At 40.8% G+C, this 14759-nt stretch overlaps 2 protein-coding genes across 8 annotated transcripts in view; both read left to right on the top strand.

The window, feature by feature from the left end:
• Positions 1 to 7832, top strand: part of LOC146569859 (long-chain fatty acid transport protein 2-like) — a 22813-nt gene extending 14981 nt beyond the window's left edge. Inside the window, exons 9-11 of one of the 4 annotated variants that reach the window (XM_085282494.1) lie at positions 1623 to 1821; positions 7532 to 7607; positions 7697 to 7832. In XM_085282494.1, coding sequence (XP_085138620.1) covers positions 1623 to 1821; positions 7532 to 7565 — 233 coding nt within the window. In that variant the 3' untranslated portion in view covers positions 7566 to 7607; positions 7697 to 7832. Of the gene's footprint in view, positions 1 to 1622; positions 1822 to 1903; positions 1959 to 6791; positions 7608 to 7696 lie in introns of those variants that run through there. The other 3 variants (XM_085282493.1, XM_085282497.1, XM_085282495.1) reach the window with 3 other exon arrangements.
• On the top strand, positions 7754 to 14759 carry LOC146569858 (long-chain fatty acid transport protein 2-like). 4 transcript variants are annotated; one of them, XM_085282488.1, is made up of 11 exons: positions 7754 to 7892; positions 9432 to 10292; positions 10436 to 10645; positions 10729 to 10884; positions 11096 to 11220; positions 11317 to 11511; positions 11600 to 11690; positions 11866 to 12064; positions 12143 to 12240; positions 13192 to 13322; positions 13439 to 14759. In XM_085282488.1, the coding sequence occupies exons 2-11, from the start codon at positions 9677 to 9679 to the stop codon at positions 13613 to 13615; spliced, it is 1998 nt and encodes a 665-aa protein (XP_085138614.1). In that variant the 5' UTR covers positions 7754 to 7892; positions 9432 to 9676; the 3' UTR covers positions 13616 to 14759. The 4 variants fall into 4 exon arrangements, with proteins under 4 accessions (XP_085138614.1, XP_085138617.1, XP_085138615.1 ...); XM_085282491.1 differs by having other exon boundaries at positions 7800 to 7892; positions 9815 to 10292; XM_085282489.1 differs by lacking the exon at positions 7754 to 7892 and having other exon boundaries at positions 9439 to 9568; positions 9812 to 10292.

Raw genomic sequence — 14759 nt, 5'->3', positions numbered from 1 at the left:
TTGTAGACTATGTATGCACTTTGTGTGCACAATATATTTGCAATAATACTAATAATAATAATATTAATATGGGCAAGCGAAGGAACTGATCATCTAATATGATAAATAGTGAGTAACCGGGCTTTAGTGATGTCTTTTTGTACTAAAGGGCTCAAAGTAAATATCCCCCATACCTTTGGATCACCGTCAGTAGCCTGAACTGTTGATGCACGATTTCATGTTGTTTACGCCAAAGTCAGAGTATTTTCAATTCAATTTTATTTATGCAGCACCAAATCAAAACAACAGTCACCTCAAGGTCCTTTATATTGTAAGGTAGACCGTACAATAATACATACAGAGGAAAAACTCAACAATAATATGACTTTGGCGACACCGGAAAGGACAAACTCCCTTTTAACAGGAAGAAACTTCCAGCAGAACCAGGCTCAGGGAGAGGCAGCCATGCTGTGATGGGCTGGGGTGAGAGGAGGAGGAGGACAGGATAAAAAACGTACAGTGGAAGAGAGACAGAGATTAATAACAAGTATCATTCAGTGCAGAGAGGTCTATTAACCCATAGTGAGTGAGAAAGGTGATTAAAGAAGAAATACTCAGTGCATCATGGGAGTCCCCCAGCAGTCTACACCTATTGCAGCATAACTAATGGAGGACTCAGGGTCACCTGATCCAGCCCTAACTATATGCTTCAGCAATAAGGAAAGTTTTAAGCCTAATCTTAAAGTAACGTGTGTTTTGGGATAAGTTGTAGGAATCTTCTACATTGAGGCAGACTGAAAACAGTCAAGAGAGGCAACATCGTCTTAAATGGGACATATGGTCATGTGAAAAAGAACACATCCATAGGACCCTATACAGTCGTTTGACTTGGCAGCCAGGTGCTGCTGAGCAGTAAATTACCTGCTTCCCGGTTCTGGGACGACTACAGAAAATATGCCACAGTCATACAGTACATAAGTGAAAATATCCGTTATCTCTTCTTTTTCTCTTCAAACAGAAACTCAGTAATAAAATCCACAAAGTCAGACTTGCAGTAGGCAACGGGATCAGAGCAGATGTTTGGAGGGACTTTGTGAGACGATTTGGAGAAATTCAAATCAGTGAATTTTATGCATCAACCGAGGGAAAATTTGCTCTGTTGATGCATAGCACTCTGAAATATAGCAGCAAAATGGGAGATCATGGGCGAGACAGGTAAAGATCCATGTTTCAGCTTACACTGTGAAGTATGAAGCAGTGTGTTAGCTTTTTCTTTTGAATTTGTAGATGTTTTTTCCATATGCTGTGATCAAAGACAAAGGAGAGCATTTGAGGGATTCATATGGTTTCTTCATAGAGGTTGAGAAAGGTGTGTTACTTCCAGGAAGGTTATAATGCAAAATATCTTTTTTCTTCTCTTTTCTTCTCAAGTTCTCACCCATGCATCTTTTCAAATGCTATAAACATTTTATATGCCTTAATCCAAACCTACACAGTTCCTTTTCTCAGCCACAGTGTACCTCACCATGCACAAAATTAACGTTTAAAAGACTCAGAAATGCAATGTCTTTACAGCATGTATCATGCATCTTGCCTTTAAAATATAACAACCCCAAATATGATTTCTCCTGTACTTTGATCAGGTGAACCTGGACTTCTGGTGACTGAAATAACAGCCAAAGCTCCATTCACTGGTTATGTGAGAGACATGAAGCAAACTGAGAAAAAGAAGCTGCACAACGTCTTCAAGAAAGGTGATCTGTACTTCAACACTGGCGACCTGCTGTGCATCGATGAGGATAATTTCATGTACTTCCACGATCGTGTTGGCGACACATTCAGGTGAGCGCATGTTTTGAAATAATGCTTAAAAATGTGAGCTCACACAGAGCACTGAAAACAAAAAATGTCAACAAATGGAAAGGAGAGAACATAGCTACAGCTGAGGTGGCCGACATCCTTGTGCTGACTGACTGCGTTAAAGAAGCCACTGTTCATGGAGTCAAAGTGCCAGGTACATGTTGCTTTGTTGCTGCGCTTGCACCAAAACCAAGAAACATATGTTCAAATCAAAGTACACTGCACTTAGTTTGATTACTGAATCAATGATCAAACTGTTTCACAATGTTTTCCAGCATTTTCTTGGCAAAATGTAAAAACACATTCTCAATAGATGGGTAACTTTTAGCTCCAAGATGGTATTAACAAACCTCACCAAACTTTGAATCTTTTATATATTGGTGCATTTATTAAAAATATTTGCTTTACACCAAATATCACTACAGAAAATAATTGGACTCTTCCTCTACATTCACTTCTTTTGTTCTAATCTAGAAATTTTCAGACATTCTAAAAATTTCAATGAGAGGATTATGAAATGTAGTGATCGATCATAAAACCTGCCCTATTTTCTCAGTGGTGTTTGCACTTGGTAGGTCAGTTGAAGTCGTGCTGCGGTCATGAACTTTCACTGATGGATTCGACTTTAGAAGTACGCAAGTTTTATTAACTTTAGACTTCGTGACACTAGAGTGTAGCAGGGTTATCCTTCTTTGTCAGTCAGAGGATTGTACCCTATATTTCAGTATAGCTTATCTGAAGCAGTGATCACAGGGGGCAAAGGGTGTACAGGCAAAGAGTTTAAAGCATACCATGATGACTGAATGCAACATTGTGACATTGAAGATAAAAGCTGACAGTGACAATAAATGAGACATCTGAAAGCACCGTAATTTTTAAACGGAGTTAAAATGCTTTTGGTCCAAACTCACTTTATTTTAAATTTAATGCTGCTATAGATTATGACAAACCCCCTTGCTTGTTTCTGGCTATTCAAGAAAACTGCACCATCTACCTCATTTCCATTTGTCATGGGTCTGTGCTGGCAGACCATGTGGAGAGAGGAGGTGGACCCAAATGCAGACACTTGTACCAAATCTATGATTTAACAAAGAGCGAGCCGTTTATTGATGGCTGAATCTGGTCTTTAAGTCTGACATCATTGGCCGTGCTTGGGCCCAAACTCCTCTTCAGGTCCCAAAGTCAAACGAACACTGCAGTATCACTGGGAGTTAAAAACTGTCTAAATCCTTTCATCTGTAATAAAATGATCAGCGTTGCTGCTCTACCAGGTGTAACAATTAAGTTTAACATCCAGGCATCCACGAAAACCAAATTTATGAAATTTAACGGAGTCAGAAGTTAGCAGGGAGTTAGCTTGCTAGTTTCTGTGTGATTCTTACTCTGAATCTGAATAAGTATGCAGGACCACTGAGTGCCGTAAGACCAACTCTTTACTCACTGTATTACCGCCTCCTGGCATGGCATGCATTGCCAGTGCGTAACACGTAATTACACAATCGAACAATAAACACATACTGCCCATACAACAAATGTACCAGGGACAATTATGAATACACCACATCTCCCCTTTTAAACAAAAACAGAATATTTCTTTTCTCAGGACAGAACCTTCGAGTGGACTACCTTTTGATAATTTTTTTCTTTTTCTTTTTCTTTTTTTTTTTCTTTTTTTTTTTTTTTTTTTCTTTTTCTTTTTTTTTCTTTTTTTTCTTTTCTTTTCTGCTCTTTCTTGTTAAATATCAGTCATGTCAAAGGGTTTAAACAGTTATTTCCTATTTGATATTCATTTTTTTCCCCATGCTGTTTTTAAAGATGTAGCATGTGACGCGATAAAATAAGCAACTGAAATATTAACTGACATTACTGTACCTATGGGGGAAGAGATTGTCACTGGGATAGGATTCTATAAGGTACTACCATAAAGCTTCCAACCGAGTGCATTCATTTGTACCATTTTACGTTACAGAAATAAGTCTTGGACTGTTTTGACCTGGTAATGATAAAAAAAATTTAAATTTTTAAAAGTTGAAAACACACATAGTTAGAGTTGGGACCATGAATTTGACCTCAGAGAAAACATTCAGGTACATTATATGACCAGATTGTGAATATATTGAATATAGCACACTACAGCTGATTGTTTCACTTCAGTAGTTCATCGACACAATATTGCAATCATAAAAACTCTTTTTTTCTTTTTTTTTTTTAAAAAAAAAAAAAAAATTTTTTTCTTTTTCAAAGCCAAACAAAAACATCTGGCAAACAAACTGCATCACATTTTTAACCTTTTGTTTTTATTTCCTTTTTTCATTTCTCTCTTCTTCTTTTTTTGACAACTCTTTTTGATTTGTTTTACTCTGCTCTACAAAACCATTGTAACACAGTTATATAACAACAACCTTTTTTTTTCTCTTATAGATCTAACTTTTTAGCTTTAACTATTGCCCTCCCTGACTTGGTTCAGACAACATCAGCGTTAACAGGTGTAGCAGGGATTACACTGGGTGTTTGTGGTTTCTGCAACACAGGCACATTAGCAGGTTCGTGCACTGGTGAACTTAAAGGAATCAAATGCATGTGATTACACCTCACAGTCCCTTGTGGTAACTCCACTGTGTATGATCGTGGTATAGAGTGATTTTAGATAACAGTGCCTGGAGTTTTGACATCGGCACCCAAACTTGCTCTCCAGGGGACAGGCTGCATAAAGGTTTTGCACGGTGGCGCCTGTTAGACATTGCCATGTCCATCATCCTCTTCTCCCTTTCCTTTTGAGCAAGCAGTGCGCCGTCCGGCAGTGTACGCTCCAGCTGCGATGGAAGTGTTGGCCGTGTGGTTCGCAGACGTCTGCCCATTAAAAGCTCAGTCAGCTGTATCCGGCCTGGAGTGGTGCAGCTCTATAGGCAAGAAGAGCTAGATAAGGATCAGCTGCTTTTTTCAGAAGATTTTTTACAGTCTGTACAGCACGTTCTGCTTCTGAGCACCATCTCAGAGATTTGTTGACTCAGCCCGGGCCACCACACTGTTTGGCGTGCACAAGCTTTACATTTTACAACACCTTGATGTCCTTCGTGTAGTTTTTCCAGCACCTTGTTTCTCATCGCTGAAGGAATGACAAGCCGTGTATCTTTTAGCAAAAGGCCGTCTTGTGAGCGTGGCTCGGTCAGGCCAGTAATTTCTCAGTAAAGGCTCTTGTTTTGCATGTTCTGGCCAGCCTTGGGTGCACATGTCCATGACGCGAGCACAAACACTGTCGCTTTTCAGTTGTTCCTTCAGTGTTTGCATATATGAGGAACTGACAGGCATGTTTGTTACAATACTGTCCACTTATACAGGGAGTGCAGAATTATTAGGCAAATGAGTATTTTGTCCACATCATCCTCTTCATGCATGTTGTCTTACTCCAAGCTGTATAGGCTCGAAAGCCTACTACCAATTAAGCATATTAGGTGATGTGCATCTCTGTAATGAGAAGGGGTGTGGTCTAATGACATCAACACCCTATATCAGGTGTGCATAATTATTAGGCAACATCCTTTCCTTTGGTAAAATGGGTCAAAAGAAGGACTTGACAGGCTCAGAAAAGTCAAAAATAGTGAGATATCTTGCAGAGGGATGCAGCAGTCTCAAAATTGCAAAGCTTCTGAAGCGTGATCATCGAACAATCAAGCATTTCATTCAAAATAGTCAACAGGGTCGCAAGAAGCGTGTGGAAAAACCAAGGCACAAAATAACTGCCCATGAACTGAGAAAAGTCAAGCGTGCAGCTGCCAAGATGCCACTTGCCACCAGTTTGGCCATATTTCAGAGCTGCAACATCACTGGAGTGCCCAAAAGCACAAAGTGTGCAATACTCAGAGACATGGCCAAGGTAAGAAAGGCTGAAAGACGACCACCACTGAACAAGACACACAAGCTGAAACGTCAAGACTGGGCCAAGAAATATCTCAAGACTGGTTTTTCTAAGGTTTTATGGACTGATGAAATGAGAGTGAGTCTTGATGGGCCAGATGGATGGGCCCGTGGCTGGATTGGTAAAGGGCAGAGAGCTCCAGTCCGACTCAGACGCCAGCAAGGTGGAGGTGGAGTACTGGTTTGGGCTGGTATCATCAAAGATGAGCTTGTGGGGCCTTTTCGGGTTGAGGATGGAGTCAAGCTCAACTCCCAGTCCTACTGCCAGTTTCTGGAAGACACCTTCTTCAAGCAGTGGTACAGGAAGAAGTCTGCATCCTTCAAGAAAAACATGATTTTCATGCAGGACAATGCTCCATCACACGCGTCCAAGTACTCCACAGCGTGGCTGGCAAGAAAGGGTATAAAAGAAGAAAAACTAATGACATGGCCTCCTTGTTCACCTGATCTGAACCCCATTGAGAACCTGTGGTCCATCATCAAATGTGAGATTTACAAGGAGGGAAAACAGTACACCTCTCTGAACAGTGTCTGGGAGGCTGTGGTTGCTGCTGCACGCAATGTTGATGGTGAACAGATCAAAACACTGACAGAATCCATGGATGGCAGGCTTTTGAGTGTCCTTGCAAAGAAAGGTGGCTATATTGGTCGCTGATTTGTTTTTGTTTTGTTTTTGAATGTCAGAAATGTATATTTGTGAATGTGGAGATGTTATATTGGTTTCACTGGTAAAAATAAATAATTGAAATGGGTATATATTTGTTTTTTGTTAAGTTGCCTAATAATTATGCACAGTAATAGTCACCTGCACACACAGATATCCCCCTAAAATAGCTAAAACTAAAAACAAACTAAAAACTACTTCCAAAAACATTCAGCTTTGATATTAATGAGTTTTTTGGGTTCATTGAGAACATGGTTGTTGTTCAATAATAACATTATTCCTCAAAAATACAACTTGCCTAATAATTCTGCTCTCCCTGTATGTCTGTGCTTTCCATTAGCTCTTTGTCTGACATGTTCACTGTTTTTTTCAGAGGCGAGCGGGACAAAGTATCTGCTGTCCAGAGCGATTTCCCTGGGGCGTACTGCACATTGTACGAGTAACGCATGAGTCTCATTCTGAATCGCTAGATCCTGGGTGGCAAGAGATCCAGAGCTTGTCCTCCCAGTAAGGAAACGAGAGGTTTGTGGTCCGTTTCGAGACAAAAATGTTTACCAATCAGGAAATCACGAAATCGCTCAAACGCCCATGTAGACTAGACGCCAGTGCCTCTTTTTCTACTTGTGCCTATCGTGGTTCAGTAGGAGAAAGGGACCTCGATGCATACGCCACTGGTCGCCATCCTTCTTCCCACAGCTGCAAAAGAACACCTGCGAGACCATAGGATGAACCATCTGCTGATACTTTAATGTCTCTGTTGGGGTCATACATTGCGAGCACTGGGGGTGAGGTCAGGGCATCTCTTAATGTTTTGAAAGCTCTCGCTTGGTCAGTTCCCCCAGTACCATGCATTCTTTGTGGAAAGAAGATCTCGCAGGGCTTTGTCTTTTTCAGCTAAATGGGGGATGAACTTGCCCACTTGATTCACCATGCCCAGAAAACTGCGCAACTCTGACACATTAGTTGGCTCCGTCATTTCTGTAATCATAATACAAAAGGGACATGAAATTTAAAATGCTAGGTCAAAAAACCCAGCCCATGACATCATGCTTTGTCCTGTAGTGTGTTTGTCATGTTTCACATGTTTTGTCATTGTTTAACTTTTGTCTTCAGGTCAGGAGGGAAGAGCCGGGATGCAAATTATTGAGATGACAGCGTTGCACTTCTGGCTGCACATTTTAATGACAAGGTGTTTTAAATGATCTTTGCCTTCATAATAATTTTATTAAAGCTGTGATTTCATACACACACCCTCCATATCCATATCTATATCCATAGAGATCGTCTGTAATCCCTGGGCAACAGCAGCAAGTTGTGAACAGAAGTTAAGCTTCCAATAAATTGTGGATAACATAAACCCAACATATAAACTGTTTTGTTTTGTATCTGATTTTTCTTCTTCTTCTTTTTTTTTGCTGCAGAGATATTGAAACAGGTGCAAAGTTGTTTGCAACTTGTGAATTTTGACTCGAGGGTGAGTCATCTCAAGAGTAACAAATCTTTTGATGCATGTTTAAAGATTTGTTTGAACATCTATATGTCATGGTCCTGAGTCTGCCGACTCAGTGTTTTGTGTCTCTTTATGCTGTTGTTTATTCTGAGTATGTATTCTGTTATGATTTGCCATTTGTTAGGTTTTTGTTCTGTGCTTGCCCTGGTCCCACGTCTGTGTTCTGTCTGTCTATGGTGTCACACTGTCTGTTTGTGAATCTGTCTGTTTAGTTCAGTGTCTTATCTGGTTCTCTGTGTCTGAGTTTCCTGTTTTATTCTGAAGGTCCCCGTCTCATGTGAGTGTGTTCAGTTTACGTTTCCCCTGTCCCGCCAGCTCCGACTTCTCCCAGGTGTGTTGCCCTCCTGTTTCTCATCCCCTGATTACTGCTGTGTGTATTTAAGCCCTGTGTGTTCTCCTGCCTGCTGCCGGTTCGTCTGTGTTCCACGGTGTTTCGTTCCTCTCACTGCGCCTCTCTGCCCCGCACCTCGTTTCGTGTGTTCTCAGGTTTGTTATTTAGTTTTCCCAGTTTAGGTTTCTTTAGTTACTTGTCATCCCTCACTGCCTGTTTGCCATTACACCACCTTGTAAATAAATGTCACTCGAATCATCAGTCATTGCCTGCATTTTGGGTCCTCCTTTCCCCCAACACCACACGGCTCGCCTCGGCAGCCGTGACACTATAAATCTGACCATACACACACACATACACACACATACACACAGTAATAAACTATACTGCTAAAGTAATAGACCACTTAAAAGCTTTTAGACAGAAGCAGATTTACTCAAAACTGACTGAGAGGTCCAAAACTGCACTGAATTTAGCTTTTGAAGTGTTACTCCTGATATGGAATTTAGCCTGCGTTTGTTTACACAAGGCAATAAAGCAGTAAGAAACATACATATTCACTAGAGTTAATCAGGAACCTCCTCTATACATACTTTGTAAATATGTAAACTCCAGCCAGCAGCAGGTTACGAAATCCTCTCTGACATCTTTGAAGCTCAATAATTAACAGCTGTCTGGCTTTTCTGGCACACAACTTCTTGTTACTATTACTAATATTTCCACAACAGATACATGTTAATTGGAATTTATACAGTTGAAACTTAGGACCACTGGGAAAAACATAAACTGGGGATCATAACGTTTAGAATGTTTTGCTGTTAGGAGGGACTGTCAAAGCTGCTGTCCTGTTGGCGCTGCCTCAAGTCATAAAACAGAGGCCTCGACCAGATTTCCTGCAGCTTCTCACATTCAGAGCCAGGAGTAGGCTCTCTGTGCATACTCCTCTTTGTATGCACAAACGTCTCGGTATGAGGAGTCTTCTTAGTAATCTCATTATAAACAGTGAGGTCAGAAACATCGGGGCCTTGACTGCCTAATTCCCCGATGTTGCTGGCTGATGCAGCGGACACAGAAAAGGGTTTCACTTTCCTTCTAGACAGTTATTGTTGATAGTCAGAGTATTTGGTGCTAGTTAAAGGGTTCCTCTGAATTTTTGCCTTGTGCCCCAACAGACTCACCAGTGGCTCTTGGCAAAACTGCAAGTTAAAGGTTAACTTGCACCTGCCCTTCTGTGTGAGCGAACACAGCCCAGCAAAAGCTTAGCTGAGATCCGACAATCTCCAGCCTGTCTTCACGTTCAGGTCATCAGGTGCTACCCTCTCACCATCTGTTTGGGCTTCATTTTGGTCCACTAGCACAATCTAAAGTGGTCACTCGGTATAAAGCCAGTGAAAGGCCTAAAACACGTGAAAGCAGTATGTTATACTGTAAATCATTGATGCAGCTCATCTGGTTGTTCACTAGCAATACAAAATGCTTTTCAACCTTTGGAATTTCTCAGTGCTCCTCCTCCAGCTCCACATGCCTTTTTATACCTCTGCTTTGTCTTCAGCAGGACAGCTGTGAGACAAACATGTTGGTCTGGACAGTGTGTGCGGCTTTGATTGCATGTGGCGTTTTACTCCGCCATTCTTCCTTCCTCCAGGATGTCCAATTCGTGCTCACTAAAATAAAAGTAAGGCGGTTCATCGAAAAGTGCGTGCAGACTAATTACTCAATCCTGGACCGCTTTTTAGAGCTGGTGAAGACGCAGCCGCACAAGCCTTTCGTTTATTTTAAAGATGAAACGTTCACCTACCGGGACGCAGACGTCCTGAGCAACAAAGTTGCGAGAGCGTTTCTGCAGGCTGGATGCGTAAAAGAAGGAGACACGGTGGCGCTGTTCCTGGGGAACCAGCCGATGTTCCTGTGGCTCTGGTTGGGTTTGGTGAAGATTGGATGTGCTGGAGCTTTGCTCAACTCCAACATCAGATCCAAGTCTCTGCTACACTGCCTCAACTGCAGCGGAGCCACAACTCTGGTAGCAGCTGAAGGTAGTACCTGCATTTCTGTCTGCTTTTCCAAGCAATGGAGACAGTAGAGAGCTCATTTACTCAACATTAAATAACCAGATAAATACATAAATAAATAATCTGACAGGCCTGGAGTTCATCAATTGTATGAAACAATTTTCTAGACTTGCTGGATGCAGTGAAGGAGGTGCTGCCCCATCTTCACGAACAGCAGATCAATGTTTTCATCTTAGCTGACAGATGTGAAGTTACAGGTGTGGAAAGCTTCATTGATAAAATGAATCAGGCTTCCTCTGAGCCTATACCCAAGGAGTTAAGGTCCCATTTAACCATGCAGAGTCCAGCAGCCTACATATACACCTCAGGGACAACAGGTAAACTACTTACTGAGATTCACGATGCATCAGTGAAAGAAACAGAAGATTCGCCACCTGAGCCTCTGGCTTGTCTTTAACAGGTCTCCCTAAAGCAGCTTTGATCACTCAAGGCAGAGTGTGGACCATGTCTTTACTTCTGCCTTCATCAGGAGTGAACTCCAAAGATGTGATTTATGATACCCTCCCTCTTTATCACAGCACCGGCTTCCTTGTCTTCACTGGGGCCATTGAGAGGGGTATGAACTCTTTGGATATATAATATTGTGTTTTTTAGATATATGATTGGTGTATGACTTTATTTTATTTATTTTTTTAACCAATGTAATATAAAAACCATAGTTACATATATGTAACTATATGTTACATATTTGTTGAAAAACCCAAAATTTTGACTACTTCCACTGCTACTCTTTAAAGTGTGCTGTTGTCATCTATTGTTGTGTGCAGGTATTCCTGTTGTTCTGAGGAGTAAGTTTTCTGCTTCCCAGTTCTGGGACGACTGCAGAAAATATAATGTCACCGTCATACAGTACATAGGTGAAATTATGCGTTATCTCTGCAACACTCCACAGGTTTGTGCCAACACAGCACCAACATTAATACTACTGTCTCACACAGAAAGCTTTAAAAAACTAACAAACGCATGCTCTTCTTTTCTCTTCAAACAGAAACTCACTGATAAAAACCACAAAGTCAGACTTGCAGTAGGCAACGGGATCAGAGCAGATGTTTGGAGGGACTTTGTGAGACGATTTGGGGAAATTCAAATCAGAGAATTTTACGGAGCAACTGAGGGAAACTTTGCTCTGTTGAATTATAGCAGCAAGATGGGAGCTCTTGGGCGACACACCTTCCTGCACAAGGTAAAAGTCCATGTTTCAGCTCACATTAAGAAGTAAAACCTGTCACTCATGAAGCAGTGTTTTAGCTTTTTTTTTTTTAAACTTACAGATGTTTTTTCCATATGCTGTGATCAAATATGACATAGACAAAGAAGAACCTTTGAGGGATTCTTCTGGTTTTTGCATGGAGGTTCAGAGAGGTGTGTTACTTGCAGGATGCTTACAAAACCAAAGATTCTTTGTTTCCTGTCCTTTTATTTATATTTCTAAAGTTCTCACCCATGCATCTTTAAAAATAAGTATTTATTGAAATCTCATTAATATTGACTTTAAATATAACAACCCCAAATATGACTTCTCCTGTACTTTGATCAGGTGAACCTGGACTTCTGGTGACTAAAATAACAGCCAAAGCTCCATTCATTGGTTATGTGAGAGACATGAAGCAAACTGAGAAAAAGAAGCTGCGTAACATCTTCAAGAAAGGTGATCTGTACTTCAACACTGGCGACCTGCTGCGCATCGATGAGGATAATTTCATGTACTTCCACGATCGTGTTGGCGACACATTCAGGTGAGTGCATGTTTTGAAATAATGCTTAAAAATGTGAGCTCACACAGAGCACTGAAAAAATACAAAAATTACCAACAGATGGAAAGGAGAGAACGTAGCTACAGCTGAGGTGGCCGACATCCTCGCGCTGGCTGACTGCATTAAAGAAGCCAATGTTTACGGAGTCAAAGTGCCAGGTACATGTTGCTTTGTTGCTGCGCTTGTGCCAAAACCAAGAAACACATGCTACTGAATCAATGATCAAATTGTTTAACAATGATATCCAATGAATTCTTTTTAAAACAAAAAGGAGCTCTAAGATGGCATTACCAAACCTCACCAAACTTTGAATCTTTATATATAGCCGTACAAAATATGGGGGGGGGGGGGGGCAATGTTTGCTGCTTGTTGCTCTGTGCTCCATCCAGATGATCCCGCACTACTTCAATAATTTTGTAGTCCAAGATCTGAGGATACAAATTCATGACTGATAGTGATCCATTGTATGTTTTTCTATCCAACTTGTTTTTACTACATTGGCAGTGTGTTTGGGGTCATTGTGAGGCAGAAAAATGAAGCTCTTGTCAATCAAATGCTTTCCAAATACTTCTGCATGGTGGATTAAAATCAGACCATACCATTCTGCATTCATAATTCCATCAATTTCCAAACAATGGCTGAAATGCAGCCCCAAACCAGCCTCCATTGTGTCTGTAAACACTCAATGTTGTGCTTCTCTCCTCACCTCCTTCGTATATGTTCATGATGGCATGAACCAGAAATTTCATATGTAGATTCATCCCTCCATAACACCTGTCACCACCGATTTTTAGTCTAGTTCTTGTATAATGTGGCATACCTTAGCCTTTTCTCCCTGTTTCACATCCTTTGAATGGCTTCTTGACAGCCACTCTTCTATTGAGATTTCTGATGAGGCTTCTATGAACAGTAGATGGATCAACTTTCCTATTTCTTAAGGACATAACTTTCAGATGTTGTTCATCTGCTGTAGGTTTCTTAGCCCTGTCCTTTTCTTTTGTCCTCCACTTGTCCAGCTTCCTGAGAATTTTTTGACACACTATTGTGAGATTAGCAATACTGAACTTCAGTTAACTCCTGTTTTGTGACTGTTTAACTTTTGTCTCCAGGCCAGGAGGGAAGAGCCGGGATGGCTGCTGTTACTTTGAGAGATGGACTGAAGTTTGACTCCACGGCTGTTTTTAAACATGTCGAGGACTTCCTGCCGTCCTACGCCAGGCCACGCTTTCTGAGGATTCAAGTATGTTTACTGCAGTTATTTTACACTTTTACAAATGCATTTGTGGGTAAGCCTCTTTGTTGCCATAGTGATTTATTTAGCCCACTAATGATTGGTTGTACTGTGATTTATTACAGAGGTCACTGGACATTACAGGCACGTTCAAGCTAATAAAGACGAAAGTAGTGGAGCAGGGCTTCAACCCAAATGAAATAACAGACCCACTCTACTTTCTGAATGAAAAAGAGAAGAACTATACTCCACTCACGCCAGATGTATTTGATTCAATTATAGCAGGAGACGTCAAAATATAAAGTGATTTTACTTTTGAAGAAAAAAATCCACCTTTTCACACACAAGCGAATCATTTGTTGTGTCACTTCTGGTTACACATTTTAATGACAAGGTGTAAAGCATAAATTTATTTTTTGTTCTTTCATGCACACCCCCCATGTTTGAGTTTGATGTACCAATCTGTGAGTGTGGTGATGGGTTCACTAGTTTATTAAATGGATTGCTGTACACCTCCTTCCTGCATTGCATTCTGGTCCGTGTAGGCTTTTGGCAGTGTGGGAGCAAACATATCTTTCTGTCACACATTCTGCTCTCTTTAATATTCATTTAAAACCTCCACACCCAAAGTTTATGCTTTTGTAAGTGGATTTATTCAGTGGCGTAATTCAGCTCATACAGCTGGTTTCATGCAGAATGTATACCCTGAATAACTTTATCTAGTCTTATGTCCCAGAAGCTCACACCAGCTCCCAGCGTAGGTGCTCTTTTTTCACCCTCTGGTTGAGTGATTCGTAGTGTTCAGGAGGCCTGGATTAAAGCCATGGAGCTCAGGCAGGGGAGAGCAAGCTCATTAACCACAGGGTCACTGATGTTAAAAAGGGAATCATAAATGGGGGAATAAAAAATGTTTCTTTCAGTGGTATAATATATTATGCTATTTCTGCCACTGTCCACAAGTCCATCCATCACTTTTGTCCAGTGACTTGCTGTCGATGGATTACCACGGCCCTCGAGAACATGCACAGAAAGATATTTTGTCAACATACAGCAAACTGTAGTGCAGCATTTTACAGGGATGCACGCACATTTTAGGCAGCATTAAACCACAATTGTTCTGAATCTGGCTCAAATTTGAGTGTCAGGATTTAAAGCATCTCCTTTTTCCATCTCACATATCAGATAAGCTGTAAGACACCCAGGAAATGCATTAAATGTATAACACTTTAAATTCATTATATTATTAATTCCTTTCTGATGCCACCCATCAGTTAAATGTCAGGTTACTCAAGAGTTGGTTTGCTGCTGGTAATAACTCTCAACTCCTTGAAGAAACGTAACCATGGCATTTGAACATGTTTATATCAAATCTGTCTTTTCTTTCTTTTTTTAAAAAATATTAGCGATCTGATCACATTTTATAATTAAATGAAAAGTGCCGACGGA

This window comes from Mchenga conophoros, linkage group LG7, assembly GCF_057382185.1.
Source record: "Mchenga conophoros isolate Kocher_MC1m ecotype Shallow Benthic linkage group LG7, M_conophoros_male_GT1.1, whole genome shotgun sequence".
Lineage (NCBI taxonomy): Eukaryota > Metazoa > Chordata > Actinopteri > Cichliformes > Cichlidae > Mchenga > Mchenga conophoros.
Note: the sequence above shows the minus strand (reverse complement) of the source record. Positions and strands in the feature narration are given on the sequence as shown.

What these genes read in the sequence shown, in the direction of transcription:
- LOC146569858 (XM_085282488.1), top strand. Translation starts at nt 9,677, where the DNA reads ATGTTATACTGTAAATCATTGATGCAGCTCATCTGGTTGTTCACTAGC. An exon ending in CACTGGGGCCATTGAGAGGG is followed by an intron (nt 10,885 to 11,095) that starts GTATGAACTCTT and finishes TGTTGTGTGCAG; the next exon opens with GTATTCCTGTTGTTCTGAGG. An exon ending in TTGCATGGAGGTTCAGAGAG is followed by an intron (nt 11,691 to 11,865) that starts GTGTGTTACTTG and finishes TACTTTGATCAG; the next exon opens with GTGAACCTGGACTTCTGGTG.